Genomic DNA, 20,845 nt, shown 5'->3' on the forward strand with positions numbered 1-20,845 from the left:
ATTTTCTGTAAGATATGTTTACATTTGTACATTTCAAAACTGAGGTAAAAATAATATTCCATAAAACACTTATCCATCGCCACAAGAAAACTTTAACCTGTACATAATTGTTGATCACTATATTAACACCTCCCTCAAAGATAATTTCACAATCAAGGACATGACTTTTATATGATTTGTCTATTACCAAGATAAAATGGTGAACACAGAAATATTCAAACACTTGGGAAAGGGAAGCAGAAAGAAGAAAGGTACAGAAAATAATTTTTAAAGAAATTTACAGGGTAAAGGGCAAACCTGAAATAACATGTTACGGCTATTGCTATTGTTTTGATTGGATTTCTTTGGAAGTTTAGGGATTTCAGCTCAGGGGTTCTCTTCTACTAAAGCTCCATACCTTGGTTTGATAACAGTTATAGAATACTTCTTAAAAATTATTGTGTAAAGTATTAAATTATGAATGTCATTGAAGATATATAAAGTATGACTTTTCTAACTGAAAATATAAATTTAGTTATGTAGAAAAGGTTCTTTATTTTAAGGAAATATGTGAATAATTGACCTAGAAAAATGTTATACATGGCTGGGTGCCAGTGGCTCACATCTATAATCCTAGATACTCAGGAAGCCAAGTCCTGAGGATTGCGGTTCAAAGCCAGCCCAGGCACTAAAGTCTGTGGGACTGACTCTTATCTCCAATTAACCACCAGAAAATCACAGATAGCTCTGTGGCTCAAGGGGTCGGGCGGTAGTGTTGAGGGGAAGAGCTCAGAGATAGCACCCAGGCTCAGAGTCCAAGCCCCACGACTAACAAAATAAAAATAAAAATAAAAAATTATACATGTATAATCCAAATGTTTCATGTGTCCACACACATAGAGACTTGAGTGCACGCATAGGCACACACAGCAGTTAAATTAAAATAATGGTATGTGGATGACACCTATATCCATTCCTGTATTTTTAGTTACTTTTTCTGTTTGAATCACTTTGTATTGCCATAATAATATGTTTCATCAAACTCCTTAAATACAAGCAGAACAGAACATCACCAAAAACTAGAGATAAACATAAATAAGCTAATAAAATGCTAGGTTATATACAAAACCACAAGCATTAATATTCTAGGTTAGAAATGAGTAATTTTCCATTATTATAACACAAAAATTAATGTACCAAAACAACACAATTTACCTGTTATCTGTTCAATAATCATTTTATTGACAGGAAAGCTACTGTTTTCAGATGGTTTAAAATTGACTTGTAAATTAACATTACTTTTTTGAGAGCAGGGGTTGCTTTTGTAAGCAGAGTCTCACTATGTAGTCCTGGCTACAAGATCCTTCTGCCTCAGCCTGCCCAAATGCTGAGATTACAGATGTGGCCTATTACATCTGGCTTAACATTTCTTACATACATACTGATAATGAAGAAGAATTACATTCCACATTTTATATTCTCAATTTCCAAAATACTTGGTTAGAAAACCAAGATAAATGGAAAAAGAACAACTTACCACTTGTATTAAAAGCCATACAGCACACTGGTTTCTCATGAGCAGGGAAGTGGGCCACAATGCCATTGCTGTCAGAGTCTTCACTCACCAGCACCTTCAGTAAAGTAAAAAGGAGTTAGTATTTTCTCACCATTAGCATGAAAACAACACCAGCTATAGCTCCATTCTTCTCAATAGTTACATGTTTTGACAATACTGTAAGATTATTACATCAGTATAATGTGATAATTTCTCACTGCAGCTAACAGGACAAGACAGACACTCTTAGTAACAAACACTCATATAAACTCTAAAGGCAACTTGTTTAATTGACTGTAAATGACAAAGATAACAACTATTCCTTCAGTTTGGAGTAACAGAGGAAAAAAATAAACCATTAGCAATTCTATACAAAATGCCGTAAGATAATACTTTTTTTGAGGTTAGGAAACATAGTTCTGTGTTTCAGTCTGCTAACATAATTTTGCCCATTATTATAAATAGAACATGAGAATAGGGGAAAATATATTGCCATCAAAGTTTTTATTTTAAAAGTACAAACTATGGAGTTGGATGCAGTGGCCCAGAACTATAATCCTGGAGGATTATATAATCAGGAGGATTATATTTCAGTGCCAGACAAGGAGCAAAGGATAAGTAAGACTCCATCTCAATGAACAAGACTGGAATAAGAGTCATCCCCAAAAACCCAGTTATAAGAAAGAAAGAGATAGGAGGACTGAAGTCAGATCTTGGATACAGACAAAAAGCAAGATGCTTTCTGAAAATGAAAGTCAACAAAAAGGGCTAGCTCAAGTGATAGAGCAAATGCCCAGTTCAAACTGCACTACCCTCCCCCCACACACAAAGTACACCTCATAGATTAGAGAAATTAAAGGAATTTTTGAAAAAACGGTACTTTCTACTTGTATTTTACAAATAAATCTTTTCTATTTCAACATAAAATATTTCAGGAAGTGACACTGCAGCACAAGTGGTAGAGCACTAGCCTTGAGCCCAAAGAGGATCAGGGACAGCATCTAGGCCCAAAGTTCAAGTCCAAAGACTGGCAAAAAATTAAGAAAAATGAAGCATGAGGTGTTATTATTTGTGAGAATATGTTTGTTGTATAAAATTTGAATTAGCATACAAATTAAGCAATGCACAGGAAATACAATTTTTTCAAATTCAATGAGGAATCATTCCGCAACACAGGTTTGTCAGCATTGATTTATGAAACAGTAATACACACACACACACACACACACACACACACACACACACACACACAGAGCTTAAAACACGGTTCTAAGCCATGCCCTCCAGAAAAGTATTGAGACTCATCTCCAATGAAACACTCAAAAACTTGAAGTGAGGGTCAGGAGTGAGGCCTAGTGCTTACCTAGTAGCATGCACGAAGCCCTCGGTTTGATTCCTCAGTACCACATACACAGAAAATGCCAGAAGTGGTGCTGTGGCTCAAGTGGTAGAGCACTAACGAGCCTTGAGACAGAAGGGATGGGGCCAGGAATTTGGCCTAATGGTAGGGTGCTTGCCTAGCATGCACAGCACAAAGTACCACATATACAGAAAAAGCCAGAAGTGGTGCTGTGGCTCAAGTGAAAGAGCTCTAGCCTTGAGAAAGCCCAAGGACAATGCTCAGGCCCCAAGTTCAAGCCCCAGTGCTGGCAAGAGAGAGAAAGAGAAAGAGGGAGAGAGAGAGACAATGCCCAAGGTCAGTGCCCAGGCTCAGAGTTCAAGTCCCAGGACTGGCAAAAAAATAAATAAAACAAAAAGACTTGAAGTGAGGTTGTGACTCAAAGTGGTAGAGCATTAGCCTTGAGGAAAAGAACTTAGGGACAGCACCCAGACCCTGAGTTCAAGTACCAAACCACAAAAAAAAAAAAAAAAATCGTATTTCTACCCAGGCATTAGTTGGTGGCTCAGACTATAATCCTAATTACTCAAGAGATCTGAGATCAGAAGATTATGATTTATAGCCAGTCCAGGCAGAAAAGTCCCTGAGACTTTATCCTCCAATTACTCACCAAAAAGTCCTAAGTTAAAGGTATGGCTCAAGTGGTAGAGCACCAACCTTGAGTAAAAAAGCTAAAGAAGAGTGCCCTACTCTGAGTTTAAGCTCAGTACTAGCAACAAACACATAATATAAAAAGTCCTATTTCTTTCACATATAATAACCCCACTCCCTATTTATAGCAATTAGCACTGAGTACTTCAATTGGTTGGCATGAATAGTCAGAAGCCATCAGATAAAAAAAAAAGACACATTCGTTTATAGCAAAACTTCAAACTATTTTGGTTTTTTTGGTTGGTTGATGGGCTTGAACTCTGGGCCTGGGCACTGTCCCTGAGCTCTTCAGCTCAAGGCTACTGTCCTACCCCCCTTGGGCTAGGGCACGGCTTCCAGTTTTCTAGTGGTTAAATGGAGATCGAGTCACAGGCTCTTTAGTGCCAGGCTGGCTTTGAACCTTGATCCTCAAATCTCAGCCTCCTGAGTAGCTAGGATTACAGATGGGAGCCACTGGGACTGGCTTCTTTGTTTCTCCTATTTATAAAACCCACAAATTCAAATATCCAGATATTTCTAGAAGGACTCTCTTACTGTATCATCACATTGGTTAAAACATGAAAATATTCACCTATTAAGGAGAATTATGTTCAACACTTACTGAGAGCAGAGTGAGCCTCTGTGTATTAACAACTTGACAATATTAAACAACAGAAAGTATTTAATTAATACATGGCAGATTAGCCTTCATCAAAAGAATATCTCATGAATCTAATTATTAAAAATAGGGCCAGGAGTTTGGCCTAGTGGTGGAGTGCTTGCCTAGCATGCACGAAGACCAGGGTTCAATTTCATGGTACTACATACATAGAAAAAAGTTAGAAATGGTGCTGAGGCTCAAGAGGTAGAGTTCTAGCCTTGAGGAAAGTCCAAGGACAGTGCTTAGGCCCTGAGCCCAGGACTGGCAAAAAAAAAAAAAAAAAAAAAAAAAAATTTAAAATAACATTTGTTCATAGATCAAGAAAAAGCTCTGGATTTTGGAATCATTCTGGGGTACACTTCTATTATAGATTTAGCCACATTGCTAACTTCAATTACATAAACATGTAAAAGGCAAATCATAGCACTTAACTTAGTCAAGAAATGCTTTTAAATAAAACATGAAAGTAACAGATGAAAATGGACGCAAAGTCAATCAAATCCATTCCTCTTTAATGCAGTTACCACACAATGATCCCATCACCCTAAAATCAAAGTAATCAATACAGCAACACAAAGATGGCAAACCAGATGTAATAGAGAGCCACAGTCCACAGTTAACATGAAAATGTCTTGATTCTAGTCTCAGTGGATTTAAATAGCAAAAGACAATGTCATGTTATCTTTAGCTTCTAAGACATATGGAAAATGAAAATATTCCAGCTTAAACACAAATGCAATAGGGTAAACTTGATAACTTTATGATGACTACTGCAGTCTTTTTAATATAATCTATACCTGTAGTCTAATTGAACGACTTAACTGCAGAAAATATCTTTTTCTGCCCAAACAAAAAAACAAAACAACAACGAAAACAAATTCAGAAAAAAAGGAGAAATGGACAGTATTTACACTGCTCAAATTTTATGACTTTGAAAAATAGAATTCTTTTAGATATTTCAACCATGGCATAGGTAAGATACTATGGCTCCCAGAAAAATAAAACTTTAATGCCTTTTTTTCAAGGGGTATACTGGAATTTTGAACTCATGACCACCACTTGTTAAGCAAGAGCCTAACCTAGTTGTTTTTGCTTTACTTTTCAGACACCGTCTTTCTGTTTAAGCCAGCCTCAGGCTGTGATCTTCTAGCCCATATGTCCCATGAAGCTAACAAAAAAGGTGTGAAGAAAAAAATTTTCATGCTGAACATTTTGAAAACTGTCTTTTATCTTTTACTTTCAATGTTGTCTATACATCACAAATATACAAACTTTTTGCAACTTAACAATCTATAATCTGTGTAAACAGAAACCAAACAACCCTTTGTTTACACGGATTACATTATGCTTTTTGTGTTAGGGGGGCTTAAGGAATCCTGAATAAACAGGCTCAATAAATTTCCTTCTTCCTTTCCTCCTTCCTGTCTTCCTACCTGTCTTCCTTTTCATTATTCTTTTGTTTTGCTTTTTTTGTTTTGTTTTTTGCCAGTCCTGGGCCATGAACTCAGGGCCTGAGTACTGTCCTTGGACTTTCTCAAAGCTAGAGCTCTACCACCTGAGCCTCAGCACCACTTCTGGCTTTTTTCTATGTATGTGGTACCAAGGAATTGAACCCGGGTCCTTGTGCATGCTAGGCAAGCACTCTACCACTAAGCTAAACTCCAGGCCCCCTTTTCATTATTCTTGATGAACTATCCTGTGCCACATCCCAGATCAAGATTTCATTATTTTTAGAGATTTTATTTTTTGCTGTGGCTTCTTTTTTTTTCAGTCATGGGACTTAAACTCTGGTCCTGGGTGTTGTCCCTGAGCTCTTCAGCTCAAGGCTATAGCTCTACTCCTTGAGCCACAGGGCCACTTCCAGTATTCTGGTGGTTAATTGGAGATAAGAGTCTCATAGGAAATGGTGCTGTGGCTCAAAGGGTAGGACCGTAGCCTGTAGCCTTTAGCTAAAGAGCTCAGGGACAGTGCCCAGGCCCAGAGTTCAAGTCCCACAACCAACCAAAAAAAAAAAAAAGAGTCTCACAGACTTTCCTGCCTGGGCTGGCTCTGAACCATGATTCTCAGATCTCAGTCTCCTGAGTAGCTAGGATTACAGGTGAGCCACCAGTGGCCAGCTTTTTTTTTTTAATTGCTAGGGTTTTCACTTGGAATCCTGAGTTTGCTAGATAGGTTCTATACCACTTAAACTATTTTACCCCAAAAGTAAATTCCTTTATTTTTTAATTCATAAAAAGGAAATGAAAATTGTGGGAAAAAAACTAAGTAAGGCACATTTGAAAACATGAACCCTAATGTTGGGTTTCCAGTTCCCTATATTTATTATAATTAGCATACAAGTTGCACCTCAATTTAATTAAAATATTAAGATGACATTTTCTTCTTTCATTTGACCACAAATCTGTCAACAAATGTTAGATCTTCAACACATTTATTGTTCTAGACAATGTTGAAGAGAGCTGTTATTACCTAATAAATGTGGGTGGCCTTGTAGATGAATTAATATTAGTAAAGCAAAATGGAAAAAATTTATATTAACACTTAAAATAATAATGGTTTATATATTTAATTGCACTTCTAAAAGAAAACATCTGTATTGCGAATCTGCATCAGGTAACATATACACACATACATACCACACACCCACACAGAGAGAGAGGCATTACAGTCCACTGAAAATTTGCTAGCACTTCATTAAACAAGAACAATTCAAGCCTATAATGTATTTGGTTAACCACAAAGTTATGATGGAAGAGGAAGAAAATTGTATTGTTACTTACATTTTAAATAAAATACATCAGCCATATTTAATAACCCAGAATTTCAAAGATTTTTTTTTGTTTTAATTGTGGCAAGGTCCACTTTTGCTTTAAGTGCCATTTGATCTTACTACAGGAAACAACATATGAGTAGCTGCCAAATGTAATATTTCATCAAGATGTTGGCCCATATATAATGGGAACAGTCTCTCTTAAAAGAACATGCAATATTAAAGGTAATACTTTAAAGACTCACACACTTTCTAAGCATTTTGCCTGAAAACAGATATACATTTTATGTTAAAAATATATTTCATCAATATACTATCCTAGCCTAGAAATTGATTTTGGACTAAATCAATTATAAAAAATGATTATAAACTATTAGAATAAGAATCACCATTCAAAAATGTTTGAAAACTAAAAACTATTATACAAAAGAAACTAAAGTTTGAGTTCACAGAGAAAGGAGAAAAAGAGACTTCTTGTCTGAACTACTTACCAACAAGACGTAGAAGCAAGGACAAAATATTTCCCCATGTTTATAATCACCCTTCAAAGTGTTTCTAACCCTACATTTAAAAAGGAATGACTGCCAGACACTGGTAGCCCACGCCTGTAATCCTAGCTACTCAAGTTGCTGAGATATGAGGATTGCAGTTCAAAGACAGGTAGAGCAGACAAGTCCCTGTGAGACTCAAAACAGAAGCCACTGTGGCTCAAGTGGTGGAGCACTAGCCTTGGTCACAAAGAAGCTCAGAGACAGTGTCCAAACCCTGAGTTCAAGTCCCACAAGAGACAAAACAAAATAAAAATCATAAATGGCTGCTGAGCACCAGTGGCTCACACCTATAATTCTAGCTATTCAGGAGGCTAGGATCTGGGGATTGTAGTTTGAAGCCAGCTCAGGCAGGAAAGTCTGTGTGACTCTCATCTCTAATTAACTACCAAAGAAGCCAGAAGTGAAACTGTAGCTCTAGTGGTAGTGCTAATCTGGAGCACAAAACTTCAGGGACAGCATTCAGGTCCTAAATTCAAGCCCCAGGACTGGCACACACACACAAACTACCTTAAGACACAGGATTTTAAAACAAGCTATTTCTATTTTCAGATGTTATGTTATCTTAAATTTTCATACATTATTTCTTATATTTAAAAAGAAATGTGTTGAGCACCAGTGGCTCACGTCATGTCAGGAGGCTGAGATCAAGATTTGAAGCAGTCCAGCCAGACAAATATTTTAATATCCAATTAACCAAAAAGTACAGCTGAAGTGATAGGACAAAGTGATAAAGTAGAATTATAAAGTGATAATATAAGTGATAAATCATAGCTGAAGGTAGAGCTCAAGTGACAGAAACTAGTTCTGAGCAACAAGGGGGCAGCACAGTATACGGCCACAAGTTCAAAACACCAGTATCAGAAGGAAAAAACAAAAGCAAAAATGGACTTCACAAAGCCCAGAATCACCAATATCACCAAACGTTAAAATAATAAAAGTATCGTAATAATAATAGGCTTAACATGTTAGTTTTACCTTAAAAATAAGACCTAAAATAATTCCAGTTTCGAAAATTCTAAATTATTAATCCACTCAAATCCCATCTACTCTTGATCTTAGCACAATCTGCAAATAGTACAGCCTCTTCATGTTCTTACCTGGCCTTCTCTAACAGTTTCGGTGTCAATAACGGTAATGATGCCTGGCACCAGAGGACTCCGTCTTGAATTACTATGGATGGTAACATCATCTTCTGTCACACCTGAAGGCTGTGTGCCTGTCAGCTGTGTCACAACTTTCCCAACCATTGTCAGGCCACTTTTCAATGTCTATACAATGAAAGGTAAAATGAACAACTTCAAGTAAACACATACAGTCTCAAGCATTTCATAATGCATAGAAATATGCATGCTGTTAATTTATTTTTAAATTCCTTATTTTCTTTCAATATCATGTAAGAATAAATTGTCCCAAATAGTAGCTGTACCTTTCAAAAAGATCTTGAAATTTAGTTAATAAATCAGTACTTATTCAGGGGAACATAATTTAAAAAACACTAAAGTCAGGATTATACAAAAATACCCATAATTAAGTTATTACAATTACAGTTTAAAAAGCTATTCATATACATATATGTATTTTTTTGTTTTGCCAATCCCAGGACTTGAACTCTCAGGGCTGGGCACTGTCCTTGGGCTTCCTCAAGGCTAGCAGTCTACCATTTGAGTCACAGCACCACTTGAGTCACAGCACCACTTCCAGTACTAATGAATCAAACTCAGGGCTTCTTGCATACTAGGTAAGCACTCTACCACTAGGGCATGCTCCCTGGCCCTAAAATTATATTGTTATAAAAATATTTAATATATTCCCTCTCTTTAATATATATACCTTTAAAATATATAACTTGAGTAGAAATTTAGTATTCAAGGGTTGTTTTTGAAATAGAAATCTAATTTTATGTCTATTTTCTAGTATGATAAAGATAGAGACATAGAAAGAATACTTATGAGACAAATGACTACAATTCTAAAATTCATAGGATCCTGTTATAAAATACTGTACACAATCTTCAGTCTTTCAAATTACTAACGGAATTATAAAATTATCTAAAAGGGTTCTCTTCAATCTAGTAAAAGAAAATGACTCTACATAGCATGCTTTTAATATACTATTTCAATTAAGAGATAAGGATCTTTTGTGATAACATTTAATTCAAGTCATTCAAAGCATATAAAGTAATTTATATGTACTCTTTCATTTATTCAACTTACCTGACAGCAGTGATATGTGTGAATGAAAATGTTTTTAATGCAATATGGTTTTGTTTTTTGGTTTGGTTTGTTTTTTGTTTTTTGTTTTGCCAGTCCTGGGGCTTGGACTCAGGGCCTGAGCACTAGCCTTGGGTATTCCTCAAGGCTAGCACTCTACCACTAGAGCCACAGTGCCACTTCTGGCTTTTTCTGTGTATGCGGTACGGAGGAATCAAACTTAAGTCTTCGTGCATGCAAGGCAAGCAGTCTACCACTAGGCCACAATCCTGGCCCCATTGTTGTTTTTCATCAAAAGTAAATGAGCTGAAACAGAGAGAGTGCTGAATAATAACAAATCTTTGAAGATGAGTCTTAGCCTAGATTACAGACATCTTCAATTGTTCCTATTAAATAATATATGCACACTTTTATAATTCTCATGTTGTGAGGAATATTTGAAATAAAGTATTTCAAATTAGTATTCAATAAGGTCACTCTTCTAAAATAATTATGAGGAAAACATTCTCATCTATTTTGCATATGATATAGCTAAATTGTTAAATATAAATTACATAAGCAGTTATTTTAGATTTAATATATAAATCACACACAAAGCAGTGTATTTAGAATACGTACAGTGTATTTAGGATACATACAATTGCTTATCTTTGTGATTGGTGCTCTTAATGTACTATGTGAAGTTATTTCTTTTCTCTTCCCTGTTATCGTGAATCTCATGTGGGTACTGTATCTGACTTTGTTACCTGTATACTATATATACGTTTATTTGTTTATTTGAAATAGGGAAGGGAAGTGGGAAAACAAGATGATTGGGAAGGGGTGGGGAGAGGGAAAGGGGGACAAAAACATGAGAAGGGGTATGAATGTGTGAGAAGTAATGTACCTACTACCTGACTAGTGTAACTGTAACCCCTCTATACATTACCTCGACAATAAGATGAGAAAAAAAAGAATACACACAATTATGTAAAGTTGTAAAAAGGAAAATAAGTTCCCAATGAAATTTTTCATTAAAAACAAATAACATTAATCATGATATCCAGTAAAAAATATGTAGAAAATGAACTGCCATTTAAAGGGATGAGAGGGAGAAACTGGGAGAAAGCAACAGAAGGGATGGCAGTGTCCAAAATACAATAATGTATTCATTATATGACTTACGAAATGGTAACCCTTCTGGGACAATGACCTCTACAGATTTCATCACTGACACAGAAAAGTGAAGCTTGAAAAATTTAGTAAAATGGCAGCCTAAATAGCTAACCAATGACAAACCAGAATTCAAAAGTAGGCCTGTCTTCACAACTTGGTTTTTAATCACTACCCAATCATATTTTGTCTCAGAATCTATTACTAGTACTATATGTGCTCTCACAGTTCATGAGTACAAACTACCTGCTGCATTCAAGCAAAAAGATATAACTCACAGCAGGCTGAAACCAAGACAAAAACCACAAATCAATTGTAAATGTTTTGTTTAGTGCTAAGAACTCAAATTGCAGTGATTATAAAACACATTAGTGTTCCTCAATTAGCAGCCAAACATTTGTTTCAATAATTCACAAGAAATGACTTACGCAAAGTCTGTAAGAGTGTTGTCACATAAACCTCTGAAGGACCAAGAGAATCAGGCGCCAGAGTATTGATGTCAAGAGCTGGCCAGGAAGCCTGATTAACCTCTGAGATAGCTCAGCTGACATACTGACTTCACTCCATTAATGCTAATGGAAATACTCCCACTTAGAAGTAGCAGTAGATACGTCTTTATCAAAGGAATGCCATTTACTTTTAAAGTCTTCAGTTGTATATAATCTACAACTTCCCTAAGCCTATTTGTGTTCATCAATTATACCAATAAATAGAAATAAATCTTAAAAAATCCAAAATGCATAAAAACTGGGAAGTAATGTACTAAAGCAAACTACAAGGTAACAGTAAAGGTTCACATTAGGAAATAAAAGAAATGAAAACATTTATTTAATAGTCATCATATTGCATAGTAATTTCTTATTATTTCTTAGGAAAAAACATAACTGTTGACAGATTCATCTTAATGGCAAACAAGAATCTGAGCTTCAAACTTAATAGTCACCAAATGGATTGCAACTTATATATTACAAAAAGCACAATTTGTCTTCACTAATTTAACTACTAGCCATGAGAGAAGGATAAGCAAGTATGTAGAAAGTTTTCTGCATTACTAGAGATCTTTACTTTCTGAATAAATTTGTTTTCTTTGGAATTGAGCTCTTTCCAGAATACGTCATAATTTAACATTTCTCACATAACCATTTTTGGAAATCTAACTTGCCTCATCATAATTTCTTTCTACTTGATCTGGGTAGCTACTACTGTATGTCCATACCTGGCAACTTCCTCAAATCTACACCAAAAAAAAAAAAATGAAGAAGAGTAAACACAGATGCAAGATCAAGCCATCAAATGGAGATGAAGAGTACCAGTGAGCATCCTCACAATCAAATTCTATGCTTAAAAGTTCATTACTTCCCTAATGAATCTTTACTAAAGTATTTACAGAACAAGACAAAAGCTCCAGGAGAGCAAGCATTAGGTTTTAACAAGTGTAAGAAAATCTATGATGAGCTATAATTCAAATGAACTTGTTGTATGTTCTATCAGTAGTCATCTCTAACCTTTCTGGGGCAGGATCAGTTGTTCTCTCTATTGATTAGCCCTAATGGTGTTGCTCCCCTTGAAACTGTTAACTGTCATTAAGAAATTATCCAATAGCAAGAAAAAAACAGAGGCCTTTGATTAGATCAACTGACCATGTTATGAGGGAACTACAAAATATAGAGCAAAATTTAACAAATGTAGCAAATATTCTCATTTGAAAAATTTCAATATTACATTTTTCCATGCACTTCATACTTTCAAAGGAGAGTCATAACAAAAGAAAGAAAAACCTCTAAAAGCATGGACATTAAGTATTACTTGGAAATATAAATAAAAATGTAAAAAATATGTCAACTTTGAAGTTGCATAAGATGGAAAATCAAAACTAGTGCTGAGGATCACGAGTTTGGCCTAGTGGTAGAATGTTTGCCTACCATGCATGAAGACTTGGGTTCGATTCCTCAGTACTACCTACATAGAAAAAGCTGGAAGTGGTACTGTGGCTCCAGTGGTATAGCTTTAGCCTTGAGAAAGCCCAGGACAGTGCTCAGGCCCTCAAGCCCCAAGACTGGTTTAAAAAAAAAGAAAACTAGGGCTGATATATGGCATATAATCCTAGATACTCAAGATTATCATCTTTCAAGGCTAGCCTGAAGACCAGCCCATTTCCCCTATGAACAAAAAGCCAGGCATGACATCCTATAACTCCAGTAAAAAGAGCCTAAGTACAGGAACCAAAGTCCCAAGCAGCCCAGACAAAAAGTTATGAGACCATACCCTAAACATAACTAAAGCATAAAGAACTGGAGGTGTGACTCAAGTGATAAAGCACCTATATATCAAGGCCAAGCTCAAACCCCTGTACTTCTGAATAAATTAAGAATTAAATATTTAATTCTTTCATGAAACAAAGTAGGTAAACTTTACAAGGCCTCAGAGGAAGATACAAGAAAAAGAGCAAGTCTTTTAACAATGAAATATGAATTTAGTTTAATATAAGAAATTTTTCTTAATACATATCACATAGTTTTTAAAAACACACTTTCCATGTTTTATTACAAAATAAAATTATATTCTTTGGGTTAGTACATAAAAAAACAGAAAGAGTAAGCCTGACCCAGGTACGCAAGAGAGGATGCGCAGATATTTCAAATCTATGGAGGGGGGAAAGTCCCAAATTCAGAATTGGTTATAAAATTTTGAAGTACATTCTGGTAAACAAGGAATCAATACAACATAAATGAGAACCTCCAGAAACAACAAATGACAAAACAATAGATCCCAAAGGAATCCAAAGACACTGGTGCTATCAGAAGACAATGGTACTCTGGTACAAATACATTACAACCAGGTTTATTGTGCCTACAACATAGCCAGAGAGCAAGAAACAATGCCTATTTGCCGAAAGGCCTTGTCAATTTAGTTTGACTTTATCCAACATGTTACTTACCTGCTTATGAATTTTTCCTGCTGGCAAATCACACTCATTCAGGATATAATATTATATATATAGTTTATTGTTTTTATTAAAGTATTGTAAGGCGAATTTACTGTTTCATAAATCAGAGCTAACAGCCCTATATTGTGGAATGATTCCTCATTGAATTTGAAAATTTGTATTTCCTGTGTATTACTTAATTTGTATGCTAATTCCATTTTTTTTTTGCCAGTCTTGAGGCTTGAACTCAGGACCTGAGCACTGTCCTTGGACTTTCTCAAGGCTAGAGCTCTACCACTTGAACCACAGCACCACTTCCGGCTTTTTCTTTGTATATGGTACTGAGGAATCAAACCCGGGTCTTCGTGCCTGCTAGGCAAGCATTCTACCACTAGGTCAAACTCCGGGTCCCTGCTAATTCAAATTTTATACAGCCGACCTATACTCACAAAGAATAATGAGCTCAAGCTTCATTTTTCATAATTTTTTTGCCAGTTGTGGGGCTTGAACATTGGGCCTGGTCACCATCCCCGAGTTACTTTTGCTTAAGGCTAGCATTCTACCACTTGAGCCACAGTGCTACTTCTGTGTTTAACTAAAGATAACGAGTTTCATTGACCTTCCACCCTGGCTGGCTTCAAACCTCGATCCTCAGATCTCAGTCTCCTAAAGTAGCTACAATTACAACCAGCACCTGGCTTGTTTTTCATAATTTCTCATCAAGTTTTATAACACAGTAATTTGGTATTATAAAACAATATTAGGTATCTCTTATCTTCTTATTCTCTGGATGATTATTTACTTACAACATTTCTAAAGTTTCATTTTTTGATTGATAATACAGTATGGCTATATTTCCTTGACTGGACTATAAACTTGCAAGCTTAAGCAATCCTCCCACCTACACCATCAATGCATCTGGGATTACAGCTGTGAACCACCACCATGCCTGGCTCATTATTTTTTTTGTTCTTAAATTCTGAATAGAATTCTCTAGAAAGGTTGCCAGGGCTAAAGATATCTTTGCAAGACTTGTTTTTAAGGTAAATTTTATATCCCTAGAAACAGAAACAAATATAGTGACTATACAGAATGAATTTTCACACTAGTAAGAGTATAACATGTAATAGAGAAATCATTATAATAGAAATTAAAATATTTTCATGTAATTGCCATTAAAAATGAAAAATTTTATTCCTCCAGAGCCAATTTCATTTTAAAAAGTAATATCCAGGGGACCATGAGTTTGGTCTAGTGGTAGAGTGCTTGTCTAGCATGCATGAAGACCCGGGTTTGATTCATCGGTACCACATATACATAGAAAAAGCCAGAAATATGGCTCAAGTGGCAGAGTGCTAATCTTAAGGAAAAAGCCCAAGGACAGTGCTCAAGCCCTGAGTTCAAGCCCCAGGACTGGAAAAAAAAAAAAAAGAAAGACAAAAAAGTAATATCCAACACCTTATCAAGAAAAATTACTATTTGAAGGACAAAAATCATTTTAACTTTCCAATTCTTTCTACATTAAAAAAAAAAGTTGGGCACCAGTGGCTCATGCCTGTAATCCTAGCTACTCAGGAGGCTGAGATCTGAGCATCAAGGTTCAAAGCCAGCCAGGGCATTAAAGTCCATTAGACTCTTATCTCCAATTAACTACCAGAAAATGGGAAGTGGTGCTGTGGCTCAAGTGGTAGAGTGCTAGCCTTGAGCTGAAGAGCTCAGGGATAGCCCCCAGGCTTAAGAGTTCAAGTCTCACAACAGACAAAAAAAAAATCACACTGTGGAAGAAAGTAAGGAAGAAGTACTATGAAGTGTTACTCTATGTTTGGTAACAATCTAAATAAAATAACTTATCAATAATTCAAAGGAAATTTCAAAATACTCATCTTCTCAGATCTGATTTTAATATAAACAGATACTATGTAAACAAAATATATCTAATGACATTTGAGTAAATGATATTATAAATTATCACATCAAGATACAACATAAAACTCAACTGAAAGTGTTCATAAAAAAAAAAAATTAAACATCAGGGGCCAGGAGTTCAGCCTAATGGTAGAGTGCTTGCCTAGCATGCACGAAGACCTGGGTTCATAGTACCCATATAGTAGAAAGTCAGAAGTGATGCTGTGGCTCAAGTGTTAAAACACTAGTATTGACAAAGCCCAAGGACAGTACTCAGGCCCTGAGTTCAAGCCCTGGTACTGGCAAACAACAAAAAAAAATTAAACATCAATACACATATACAAATCCATACTGCCAAATGTAGTGTAATTACTCCAATGGTGACCAGGCCTACTGAAAAACTGACTGACTTAAGACGTTATTACAACATAATTTCTCAAAACATAAAGAAAACGATTCAAGTACATGCTTTACAATTACTAATCTCGAGGTGTGGCAAAGTCAGTTCAGATTTGTTGTTTTCAAATTATATTAAATCTAGCCTCATTCCAGCATGCCCACAGAAGCCAGTCTCTTCTTTTATAGAAGCATGAGATACATACTAACAGCAAATGAAAGCTGAATGGGTTATATTCCATTCAATAAGTGAACTTTACTCAAAATAGTAACAAGGAATTATGCTAGTACAAGTATGTGAGATAAGTCTAAAGAGTCTAACACAAGAGACATAGGTCTCATTGTTACATGATACAGACAACCAGAATAACACTGAAGATTCTGCCTAATTACTGTCTTAGACAATTTTCTGTTGAAATAACCATCATTACTTCTCCATACACAATGGAGAAAATCTGGCATTCTTTATAAAGATTTCTGAATTATAAATATACACTGCAACAGGCAAAAACTTAGTCATTATTTCCTTTTTGAGCAAAAAATAGTAATGTTTCTCTCATCAGACCAAGGGACACATTCTAAAGCACATCATGTAAGAATTTATGAAGAGCACATCATGTAAGCATTTGTGATCAGTCTGGAAGTATTTTTGTATTTGTTTAACATAAAACAGTGTGACCTTTGATTCCCTCCCTGTGGTTTACTTTAAACTGTTGTTCTCTTTTGAATAGTTGTGCTTTCTATTACATGCTGTCATGTAGATTCTCTCTGTCATCCCTATTATTAGAATTGTTTTGTTGTATACTTCACAATTCAAAAGGATAGTGGTTATAAGAATACCTTATAATCAGCATCAAGTTTACCAGGCATCATCAAAATTAACCCTCACACACACAAAAAAGAACTCACTTGACAAACATGAATGTTTAGTCCCTTGATATGAAAGAATCTATGAATGTGCCAGGGGATTAACTTAAGTCTTCATGAGGAATTTTTGATGTCAAGAAGACTCAGTAATATTCAAAGATGCTTAACGATCCCAGCATAGGTAAAATTATGAATTAACAGAAAAAGAAACTACTTACCAAGTCTTAACCCAATTGACTTTTTTTTTTTTTTTTTTTTTTTGCCAGTCCTGGGTTTGAGCTCAGGGCCTGAGCACTGTGCTTGGACTTTCTCAAGGCTAGAGCTCTACCACTTGAGCCTCAGCACCACTTCCGGCTTTTTTGTATGTATGTGGTACCAAGGAATTGAACCCGGATCTTCGGGCATGCTAAGCAAGCACTTTAACCACTAGGCCAAACTCCCAGCTCTTGACTTATTTTTAAATGAGTAAGTAGGAACCCTAAAATCATTTCAGTAGAAAAAAGTTTAACCCTGAATTATTAAATTACAAATCACTGAATCACTAACTCACAGGAAAGCAAAATATTCCTTTGTAAATCTTAGGTTTATTCCACATTTGTGAATGAAAACATGTAATACAATTCTGGGGGCGAGGGGGAATCCTGATAGTGACATGGCCTAATCACATCTCCCCGACAGCACTGAGGTACTCACCTTGGCAGCACTAATGACTGTGGCCGTGTAAGACTGAATGTTGTCTCCGCAGGCTCCACCACGAGACTGATGACACCGAATTAACTAAGGGTAAAAAGAAATCCAGAATCATTTTCTATCAACTGTTTAGCTCTACGTACTATTTGACAGTACTTATTTATGGTACATAATAATGAGGCTGGGGGGGAATGTTTGCATCATCTATTTCAGACAAAACAACTAAAAGCCCAACTGAGACATTTTTACTCCTTTTTATAATCCACTGGTGCCACTCAGGCAGTTTCATGCTCAACTACAGTTTTAATTAGCAGATGAATGGTATTTAAGAATTTATAAACCCTGAAACGAGGATTTGGGGTCTGGCAGCCATTATAAAAATAAATTTGTAAAATATAATTAACACATAATGTTAAATATTTGACATGCTAGCAAATTGGATGTTTTCTCCTCTTAATTATACTACAAAGATTATAAAAGAAAACCAAAAAGACAAAAGGTTTTGTAATATTGTATTTTTCAATTTTATCACTAGAAAAATGGCACAAATTACGTATAAATCAACTATGATACATGCACTATCTATTTTAGAGAGCTTACCATCAGAAAGTAAAAGAAATACTCTTATTTGTGCCTGACATTAACAATCAAGCTTGTCAACTGTCATTTGTGAATAATTATTTTGATGTACACAATTCTCACATTCCAAGCAATAAATCAGGATTAGGTTCTTCACTGGGACTCCACTCACCATATTTCACAACAAAGTATTATTATCAGTATTTGTATATTAAACAGTGAAACAACACAAATTAGATAGGTTTGAGGAAGCTATATCATATGCAAGTTATAAATACTATAATAAATTTATGCTAATAATTTTTAATCAAATGTCAATAATATAATGTTAGAACAGAGCACATTGTAACATAAATTTGTTTGTTTGGTTTTGTGGGTCATGGGGCTTGAACTCAGCCTGGGCACTATCCCTGAGCTCTTCACCTCAAGGCTACCGCCCTACCCTGAGCCAAGCCCCACTTCCTATTTTCTAGAGGTTAATTGGAGATAAGAGTCTCAGGTCCTTTTGTGCTCAGGCTGGCTTTGAACCTTGATCCTCAGATCTCAGCCTCCCGAGTAGCTAGGATTACAGGGGTGAGCCACCATGCCCGGCTAACGTAAGTTTTCTTAAACTTCTGCAACTGCCAAAAAATCTGCATCGAAAAGTGCTTCATATAACCTGCGTCTTCATATAACTGAGTCCTTTGGTGAAGACATATAATAGTGATGACAGGTTATCTGCTTGTACCTTTTCCTGAGATGCCAAGAATCATAGCCAGGACCCTGTATGCTACCACAGAGCTACATTCCCAGTGGTAATCTCTTTATTAACTCAAATTTCTCCCTCAGTCCCATTGTTTCTGAAGAAGTTCCTCAAAGCAATATTAAAATAATGGAATAAAACACATTTAAAAGTCTGTCATGAAGTTGTATCTAGGTGATTTCTGCATTGCACATTGAACAGACTTCACTTCTAGGTAACTGTTAGGCATCTGTGGTTTCACATAGAGTAAAACATGGATTTGGAAAGTGATTATCTTTGCTAATAAAAAGAAGCTGTCACTTCTCCATTCATCCACAAATACACACTCAAGAGATTATGAAGATTATCCCTCTGCTGCCTCCTGCTGCACAAGCAAAGGAAGGAATACTGGAAAGGTTATCGCTATTCCCCTCTGTAGGCAGGAAGAACAGTCAAAGACAAATAGGAGAAAGTAAGCAACACTCTTTGACTACAAATGAGTTAGAATTTGTACATGAAAATTTGGTTGGACATACAGACTCATGCCGAAATTATATCCACAAAATTTAAGGTAAAAAGAAATTCTCTCAAGTGCAAAACTCTAAATCAAATTGACTAATTTCCAGGGAATATTGTTAAGCAAAGAAAGCAATGTAATATTTTTTCTTTTTTTCTTTTTTGCCAGTCCTGGGGCTTGAACTTAGGGCCGGGGCACTGTCCTCAAGGCTAGCACTCTACCACTTGAACCACCTTTTTCTGTGTATGTGGTAGTGAGGAATTGAATCCAGGGCTTCATGCATGCTAGGCAAGCACTCTATTACTAGGCAACATTCCCTATACCTCAATGTAATCTTACATGAAATGCAAGAAAACATGTAACATATATGTACATAAAAATAAAACATAAAGGGGGGAGGGAAATGGAAACAAAAATATGAGAAGGGGTACCAATGTTAGTGAAATAATGCACCTTCTATCTGGCGAATATAATGTAACCCTTCTATTAATTACAATTAAAAAATTTAAAAATAAAATAAAACAAATACATAAGGAAATATAGCCAAATATATATCAAATAAAACTCTGAAGAAAGGAAGGAATGAAGATCACATCAGACTCAAAAAAAGCTCATTCAAAAGCCGGGCAATGGTGGCTACTCAGGAGACTGAGGATTGGGGTCCAAAGTCTGGGCACTAAAAAGTCTGTGAGACACTTATCTCCAATTAACCACCAGAAATCCGCTAGTGGCACTGTGGCTCAAGTGGTAGAGCACTAGCCATTAGCTGAAGAGCTCAGGGATGACACTCAGGCCCAGAGTTCAAGTCCCACAATCAAAAAAGAAAAGAAAGAAAGAGAAAGAGAGAGAGAGAGAGAGAGAGAGAGAGAGAGAGAGAGAGAGAGAGAGAGAGAGAGAGAGAAGAAGAAGGAGGGAGGGAGGGAGGGAGGGAGGGAGGGAGGGAGGGAGGGAGGGAGGGAGGGAGGGAGGGAGGGAGGGAGGAAAACTCATTAAAAGCCAACACCATCAGCTCCTGTCTGCTAACTACTCCAGACACTGAGATCAAGAAGATTCCTTCTGAGAATGCAAGCACAAAATTTGTGAGCCTGGAGGATGAAATGGGGAGGATTAAAGTTCCAAACTAGTCCTAGCAGAAAAGCACAAGACTCTTTCTCAATCAAAACAGCTAGGCACAAAGTCGGGCACTGGTGGCTCAAGCCTGTTCTAGCTACTCAGGAGGCCAAGATCTGAGGATGTGGTTCAAAGCCAGTCCAGGCACAAATTCTGAGAATCTTATCTCCAATAAAAACCACCAGAAAACAGGAAGCAGTACTACGTGGTAGAGTGGTAATCTTAAA

The 20,845-nt window shown here is 36.2% G+C and overlaps 1 protein-coding gene across 17 annotated transcripts in view; it reads right to left on the bottom strand.

Moving 5' to 3' along the window:
* The window catches only part of Bcas3 (BCAS3 microtubule associated cell migration factor), a 481,230-nt gene that overhangs the window by 367,395 nt on the left and 92,990 nt on the right, over positions 1-20,845 (bottom strand). For all 17 annotated transcript variants that reach the window (XM_090351166.1, XM_090351162.1, XM_090351164.1 and 14 more), the window contains 3 exons: positions 17,695-17,778; positions 8,643-8,813; positions 1,517-1,610 (listed from right to left, as the gene is read on the bottom strand). In XM_090351166.1, the coding sequence (XP_090207292.1) occupies positions 1,517-1,610; positions 8,643-8,813; positions 17,695-17,778 (349 nt within the window). The remainder of the gene's footprint in view (positions 1-1,516; positions 1,611-8,642; positions 8,814-17,694; positions 17,779-20,845) is intronic.

This window comes from Megascapheus bottae, chromosome 17 (assembly GCF_031878675.1).
Source record: "Megascapheus bottae isolate mThoBot1 chromosome 17, mThoBot2.hap1, whole genome shotgun sequence".
NCBI lineage: Eukaryota > Metazoa > Chordata > Mammalia > Rodentia > Geomyidae > Megascapheus > Megascapheus bottae.